The sequence below is a fragment of the Pristiophorus japonicus genome, chromosome 19, assembly GCF_044704955.1.
Source record: "Pristiophorus japonicus isolate sPriJap1 chromosome 19, sPriJap1.hap1, whole genome shotgun sequence".
Taxonomy (NCBI): Eukaryota; Metazoa; Chordata; class Chondrichthyes; family Pristiophoridae; genus Pristiophorus; species Pristiophorus japonicus.
Genome location: NC_091995.1, coordinates 94,801,374 through 94,809,339, shown reverse-complemented (window position 1 = coordinate 94,809,339; position 7,966 = coordinate 94,801,374). Strand labels below are relative to the sequence as shown.

Below are 7,966 nucleotides of genomic sequence, written 5' to 3'. Positions count from 1 at the left end.
AAGACCCTAGGATGTAAGCCATCAGGTCCAGGGGATTTATCTGCCTTTAGTCCCATTATCTTACTGAGTACCACCTCCTTAGTGATTGTGATTGTGTTAAGTTCCTCCCCTTATCCTCCTTAGTTCTCCCCACAACTCTGAGATCATGAGGAAGAAAAATGGTGGAGGGATGAAATTCGAGGTTGCCAGAAGAGGCAAGAATTGGAGGAGCGTAGAAGCCTCGGAGGGTTGGAGGAGCACCAAGTTTGGGATCGGAAATCACTTCCAAGGAAACATAGAGAGAGCGCTTCCCTGCATCTGCCCCATGATTCGTAAAAGAAGGAAAGACTTGCATTTATATAGCGCCTTTCACGACCACCGGACGTCTCAAAGCACTTTACAGCCAATGAAGTACATTTGAAGTGTAGTCACTGTTGTAATGTGGGAAACGCGGCAACCAATTTGCGCACAGCAAGCTCCCACAACAGCAATGTGATAATGACCAGATCATCTGTTTTTTTGTGATGTTGGTTGAGGGATAAATATTGGCTCCATGACACCGGGGATAACTCCCCTGCTCTCCTTCGAAATAGTGCCGTGGGATCTTTTACGTCCACCTGAGAGGGCAGAGGGTGCCTCGGTTTAATGTCTCATCCAAAAGACGACACCTCCGACAGTGTAGCGCTCCCTCAGTACTGCCCCTCCAACAGTGCAGCATTCCCTCAGACGAAAAGTTACAAGGACACCCTCAAAGCCTCCCTGATAAAGTGCAACATCTCCACCGACACCTGGGAATCCTTGACTAAAGACCGCCCTAAGTGGAGGAAGTGCATCCGGGAGGGCGCTGAGCACCTCGAGTCTCATCGCCGTGAGTATGCAGAAATCAAACGCAGGCAGCGGAAAGCGCGTGCGGCAAACCAGTCCCACCCACCCTTTCCCTCAACGACTATCTGTCGCACCTATGACAGGGACTGTGGTTCTCGTATTGGACTGTACAGCCACATAAGGACTCATTTTTAGAGTGGAAGCAAGTCTTCCTCAATTCCGAGGGACTGCCTATGATGATGACTCCCTCAGTACTGCCCCTCCGACATTGCGGCGCTCCCTCAGTACTGCCCCTCCGACAGTGCGGCGCTCCCTCAGTACTGCCCCTCCGACAGTGCGGCGCTCCCTCAGTACGGCCCCTCCGACAGTGCGGCGCTCCCTCAGTACTGCCCCTCCGACAGTGCGGCGCTCCCTCAGTACTGCCCCTCCGACAGTGCGGCGCTCCCTCAGTACGGCCCCTCCGACAGTGCGGCGCTCCCTCAGTACTGCCCCTCCGACAGTGCGGCGCTCCCTCAGCACTGCCCCTCCGACAGTGCGGCGCTCCCTCAGCACTGCCCCTCCGACAGTGCGGCGCTCCCTCAGTACTGCCCCTCCGACAGTGCGGCGCTCCCTCAGCACTGCCCCTCCGACAGTGCGGCGCTCCCTCAGCACTGCCCCACCGACAGTGCGGCGCTCCCTCAGCACTGCCCCTCCGACAGTGCGGCGCTCCCTCAGCACTGCCCCTCCGACAGTGCGGCGCTCCCTCAGCACTGCCCCTCCGACAGTGCGGCGCTCCCTCAGGACTGCCCCTCCGACAGTGCGGCGCTCCCTCAGTACTGCCCCTCCAACAGTGCGGCGCTCCCTCAGTACTGCCCCTCTGACAGTGCAGCACTCCCTCAACAGTGCACTGGAATATCAGCCTAGATTTATGTGCTCAAGTCCCTGGAGTGGGACTCGAACCCACAACCTGCTGACTCAGGCAAGTACGCTACCCACTGAGCCACGGCTGACAACTAAGTGATTCATAATGTTGGTGTCGCTTTAAGACAAGTTTCATTTTCGCCTCTTGTGGGAGGGAACTGAAATGTTAAACTCACGCCCACCACCCTGGACCGTGCATTGGAAGCTACAACTCCAAGCAAGCAAAAGTGCAAACACACAAACACACACACACACACACACAACACACACACATATATATAAAAACCCAGATTGGAAAATGATGATGAAGAAACAGTTTAATCGCATGTTACAGCTGGCGAACCCCACTGCAGGCAGGTAAGAGTCACTCAGATCGGCGTTAAGACTTTTCAAACGCGTTTGCCTGTTGGTTTTGAAATACTCAAATTAGGAAGTAGCCTGCCTCGCCGATAGACTTGACTTCAGCGGAGTTTTTGAGTTACCTTAAACCAAAAAAAAGGGAATTGCTTCTGTCGAACAATGAACTCCAACTGCAGTAATAAATGTTGTGACTGCGTACGTCTGGGGGGGTGCAGGGGTTGGCCAAGGGGGCCGGTGCTTCTGGATATTACTATCGCAGTGCCGTGACTGCAGGAATGGATTCGCGATCTCGGTATGAATGGCACTCCCCCTCGCCCTACCCCCACACTGTGCAATATCCTTCATCAATAGATGACCCCGGGGCTGCAATAATGGCACGGATTCGGCGACGGAGTGTAAGGGCGGTCTCCATGTGCAGCTTGGATCAGCCATAAGCCCATCGGAGAACCGACAGCAACTTGCATTTATATAGCGCCTTTAATGCAGTAAAATGACCCAAGGCGCTACCGATTATCAGACAATATCTGACACCGAGCCACATGAGGAGCAATTAACAGGTGACCAAAGGCTCGGTCAAAGAGGTCGGTTTTAAAGAGCATCTTAAAGGAGGAGAGCGAGGTCGAGAGGCAGAGAGGTTTAGGGAGGGAGTTCCAGAGCTTGGGGCCCAGGCAACAGAAGGCACGGCCACCGATGGTGGAGTGATTATAATCAGGGATGGTCAGGAGGGCAGAATTAGAGGAGTGCAGAGATATCTCGGGGGGTTGTGGGGCTGGAGGAGATTACAGAGATAGGGAGGGGCGAGGGTCATGGAGGGATTTGGAAACAAGGATGTGAATTTTGAAATTGAGGCGATGCTTAACAGGGAGCCAAAGTAGGTCAGCGAGCACAGGGGATGATGGGTGAACAGGACTTGGTGTGACTTAGGACATGGGTCAGTGAGCACAGGAGGTGATGGGTGAGCGGGAATCGGTGCGAGTTAGGACACGGGGCAGCGAGCACAGGGGGTGATGGGTGAGCGGGACTTGGTGCGAGTTAGGACACGGGGCAGCGAGCACAGGGGGTGATGGGTGAGCGGGACTCGGTGCGAGTTAGGACACGGGGCAGTGAGCACAGGGGGGTGATGGGTGAGTGGGACTCGGTGCGAGTTAGGACACGGGGCAGCGAGCACAGGGGGTGATGGGTGAGCGGGACTCGGTGCGAGTTAGGACACGGGGCAGCGAGCACAGGGGGTGATGGGTGAGCGGGACTCGGTGCGAGTTAGGACACGGGGCAGTGAGCACAGGGGGTGATGGGTGAGCAGGACTCGGTGCGAGTTAGGACACGGGGGCAGTGAGCACAGGGAGTGATGGGTGAGCGGGACTCGGTGCGAGTTAGGACACGGGGCAGCGAGCACAGTGGGTGATGGGTGAGTGGGACTCGGTGCGAGTTAGGACACGGGGCAGTGAGCACAGGGGGTGATGGGTGAGCAGGACTCGGTGCGAGTTAGGACACGGGGGCAGTGAGCACAGGGAGTGATGGGTGAGCGGGACTCGGTGCGAGTTAGGACACGGGGCAGTGAGCACAGGGGGTGATGGGTGAGCGGGACTCGGTGCGAGTTAGGACACGGGGCAGCGAGCACAGGGGGTGATGGGTGAGCGGGACTCGGTGCGAGTTAGGACACGGGGCAGCGAGCACAGGGGGTGATGGGTGAGCGGGACTCGGTGCGAGTTAGGACACGGGCTGCCGAGTTTTGGATAACCTCAAGTTTACGTTGGGTAGAATGTGGTAGGACATCCAGGAGTGCGCTGGAATAGACAAGTCTGGAGGTAACAGAGGCATGGATGAGGGTTTCAGCAATGGCTGATCCCTGAACTGAGAGCTGGGTCACCTGTGGTTCATCAGGAAAGCCGCCTGGTTGAATGGGGAGCGCCGATCTCCGCTGGCGATTCTTCCGTCCTGCACCCCCGATTGAGGAAGGTTGTGCACACCCGGACTTGATCCACACTGCACTCACGCCCATGTGTGGTAGTGGTGGTGGTGTCGAACGTCATCTACCTGCTGTTAGAGTGACGCTATTAACCCATGGGGTTTTAAGCGTCTTTGTTTAAAAAATCTAAGTAAGGAAATGTTCCGGAATGTGTTGGTAAGTTTGTTCCAAGGTAGATGCAGAGAGGATGTTTCCCCTTGTGGGGGAATCTCGAACCAGGGTGTATAGTTACAGAATAAGGGGTCGCCCATTTTAGACGGAGAACAGAAGGAATTTCTTCTCTCAGAGGGTCGCGAATCTTTGGAATTCTCTATCCCAGAGAGCTGTGGAGGCTGGGTTGCTGAGTATATTCAAGGCAAGATAGACAGATTCTTGAACGATAGAGGAGTCAAAAGTTATGGGGAACAGGCTTGAGGCCAAGATCAGATCAGCCATGATCTTATTGAATGGTGGAGCAGGCTCGAGGGGCCGAATGGCCGACTCCTGCTCCTAACTCTTATGTTCTCATGATCCAAATAGTGAGCTTCCAATCCCTTTGGGATCCTGCTGCAAGGAACAGTACAGCACCTCCGCGTGGGTTATGTGAATTTTTAATATTTAAAGGGGTCTTGTTTTCATGAAGCATTCTTGGGGCCCAAGCTGCTGGACCAGTGTGCGGGCTGCAGCCATCCTGTGTGAGGTGAGTTTGGGGAAGTCTCAGTCCAGTTTCAAGAAAGTATAAGGCTATTGGATCAGTCCTTAAACCGAGGCCCCCATCTGCCCTCTCAGGTGGATGTCAAAGATCCCACGGCACTATTTGGAAGAAGAGCAGGGGAGTTCTCCCCGGTGTCCTGGGGCCAGTATTTATCCCTCAATCAACATCACTAAAACAGATTATCTGGTCTTTATCACATCACTGTTTTTCTTATTCATTGGATGTGGGCACCACTGTCAAGGTCAGCATTTATTGCCCATCCCCAATTGCCCTGGAGGGGCTTACTTGGTCATTTCAGAGGGCAGTTAAGAGTCAACCACATTGTTATGGGTCTGGAGTCACATATCAGCCAGACTTCCTTCCCTGAAGGCCATTAGTGAATCTGATGGGTTTTTAACAACAATCTAGTACTTTTATGGTCACCATTACTGTCACCAGCTTTTTATTCTCAATTTATTTCATTAACTGAATTTAAATTCCTCGGTTGTCTGTGGTGGGACTTGAACTTTGGTCTCTGGATCATTAGTCCAGTAACTTCACCACCGTGCTACCGTTCCCTTGCTGTGTGCAAATTGGCTGCCACGTTTCCTACATTAGAACAGCGACTACACTTCAAAAATTCATTCATAGGCAGTCCCTCGAAATCGAAGGAAGACTTGCTTCCACTCTAAAAGTGAGTTCTTAGGTGACTGAACAGTCCAATACGGGAATTACTTAAAAAGAATGCGCTTTGGGACAACCCGAGGTCACATTGCATCTTGGACTGATAGGTGGGCGGTTTGCCTATGATCATTCCGGGCCAGTTCTACCCCTCCCCACCCTGCCATTTTGGTTAGGGCTCCTCTGTGTCGGTTTCGGTTGTTTTCCGAGCTCAGTGTGGTTACTATTCATCTTTTAGCCAATTTTGACCGGCCAGTGACGGAAACTCCAATGTTACCGCGATTCCTAAATCCCCACCCACAGAATTTCCCATAGCCGGCGTCCAACAGAGAGCTCCGTGTTAATTCTCCGGCCCTTGCTTTTAATGGCGCTCGCTCTCTCTCTCTCTCTCTCTCTCGCGCAGTTTCACTGAGGTCCCGAAAGACAGCCGAAACCACCGATACCAGAGTACAGCTCTCAGACTCTGCACAAGGCAGAGTTCTGCACACCCACAGGACAGCCTGAGCACCACGATCTGCTTCTGGAACCGATTCCTCGCTCCGCCCTGCCGCCCCCGGCACTGAACCTCTCCCAGCTTCAACCACTTTACCTCCATCGAGTCAGGAGGATTGCACAGCGTAGGCACCACTCTCGTTTTCAATCACAGTTTATTGACTATTTCAACGCACTCCTGGCCGGCCTCCCACATTCTACCCTACGTAAACTAGAGGTGATCCAAAACTCAGCAGCCCCGTGTCCTAACTCGCACCGAGTCCCGCTCACCCATCACCCCCTGTGCTCACTGCCCCGTGTCCTAACTCGCACCGATTCCCGCTCACCCATCACCCCCTGTGCTCACTACCCCGTGTCCTAACTCGCACCGAGTCCCGCTCACCCATCACCCCCTGTGCTCACTACCCCGTGTCCTAACTCGCACCAAGTCCCGCTCACCCATCACCCCCTGTGCTCACTGCCCCGTGTCCTAACTCGCACCGAGTCCCGCTCACCCATCACCCCCTGTGCTCACTGCTCCATGTCCTAACTCGCACCAAGTCCCGCTCACCCATCACCCTCTGTGCTCACTGCCCCCTGGCCTAACTCGCACCAAGTCCCGCTCACTCATCACCCCCTGTGCTCACTGATCTACATTGGCTCCCGGTTAAGAAACGCCTCGATTTCAAAATTTTTCATCCTTGTTTTCAAATCCCTCCATGGCCCTTGCCCCCTCCCTATCTCTGTAATCCCCTCCAGCCCCGCAACCCCCCCGAGATCTCTGCGCTCCTCGAATTCTGCCCTTTGAGCATCCCTGATTATAATCGCTCCACCATCGGTGGCCGTGCCTTCTGTTGCCTGGGCCCCAAGCTCTGGAACTCCCTCCCTAAACCTCTCCGCCTTTCTCTCCTCCTTTAAGACGCTCCTTCAAGAGTGCAAAATGTTTCAGTGTCGCAGTTGTGTGAGGTGGACTGGTTGGGCTGGGTGCTCTTTGCCTTTCCGTCATTGTTCATCGGTTTATATGTAACCTTCAGGGCTGCTGACCGAGGGCCGTGCGGCTCTTTGTCGGCCGGCACGGACACGATGGGCCGGAATGGCCTCCTTCTGCGCGGTAAGTTTCTACGGGCTCAAGTTTCCACACGCGCCTAGAACGGCGCAGTCCCGACCTGGACGCCCGTTTTTCGCGCCACAAAGTGCGCCTAAAAAAATCCTCAGTATTCTCCACCTACCTACAGGTCCTCTGGCCCTCGGCGCAGCCAGCACGAGCTGTGGGGGTGGGGGGCGGAGCCAGGTCCCTGCGCTGAAAACAGTGCCGGGACCTCTGCACATGCGCGCTACAGTGGGCACGCATGTGCAGTAGCTCCAGGCGCCGAACTGTGTGGGAGGGGCCCGAAGCACGCAGCCCCTAGCCCTGGCCCAATGGCCTCACTGGGGCTGTGTGAATAAGGCTCCTCCCACGGCCAGCTCCTGCTTCCCCTCCCCCCCCCACCCGACCCGACACCCGCTCCCCGCCCCCCCCCCGACTGGACCCGACACCCGCTCCCCGCCCCCCCCCCAGACCAGACCCGACACCCGCTCCCCGCCCCCCCCCAGACCAGACCCGACACCCGCTCCCCGCCCCCCCCCCAGACCAGACCCGACACCCGCTCCCCGCCCCCCCCCCAGACCAGACCCGACACCCGCTCCCCGCCCCCCCCCAGACCAGACCCGACACCCGCTCCCCGCCCCCCCCCGACCAGACCCGACACCCGCTCCCCGCCCCCCCCCCAGACCAGACCCGACACCCGCTCCCCGCCCCCCCCGACCAGACCCGACACCCGCCCCCCCCCCCGACCAGACCCGCCCCCCGCCCCCCCCCCCCTGCCTCCAGACCAGACCCGACACCCGCTCCCCGCCCCCCCCCCAGACCAGACCCGACACCCGCTCCCCGCCCCCCCCCCAGACCAGACCCGACACCCGCTCCCCGCCCCCCCCCAGACCAGACCCGACACCCGCTCCCCGCCCCCCCCCCTGACCAGACCCGCCCCCCGCCCCCCCCCCTGCCTCCAGACCAGACCCGACACCCGCTCCCCCCCGCCCCCCCCCCCCGCCTCCAGACCAGACCCGACACC

At 56.9% G+C, this 7,966-nt stretch overlaps 1 protein-coding gene across 2 annotated transcripts in view; it reads left to right on the top strand.

Annotated features, from left to right (window-relative positions):
* Positions 1-1,904: 1,904 nt before the first annotated feature.
* LOC139230541 (SH3 domain-binding protein 1-like) overlaps positions 1,905-7,966 on the top strand; it is a 74,076-nt gene continuing 68,014 nt past the window's right edge. For both annotated transcript variants that reach the window (XM_070862375.1, XM_070862374.1), the window contains exon 1: positions 1,905-2,061. In XM_070862375.1, coding sequence (XP_070718476.1) covers positions 2,003-2,061 — 59 coding nt within the window. In that variant the 5' untranslated portion in view covers positions 1,905-2,002. The remainder of the gene's footprint in view (positions 2,062-7,966) is intronic.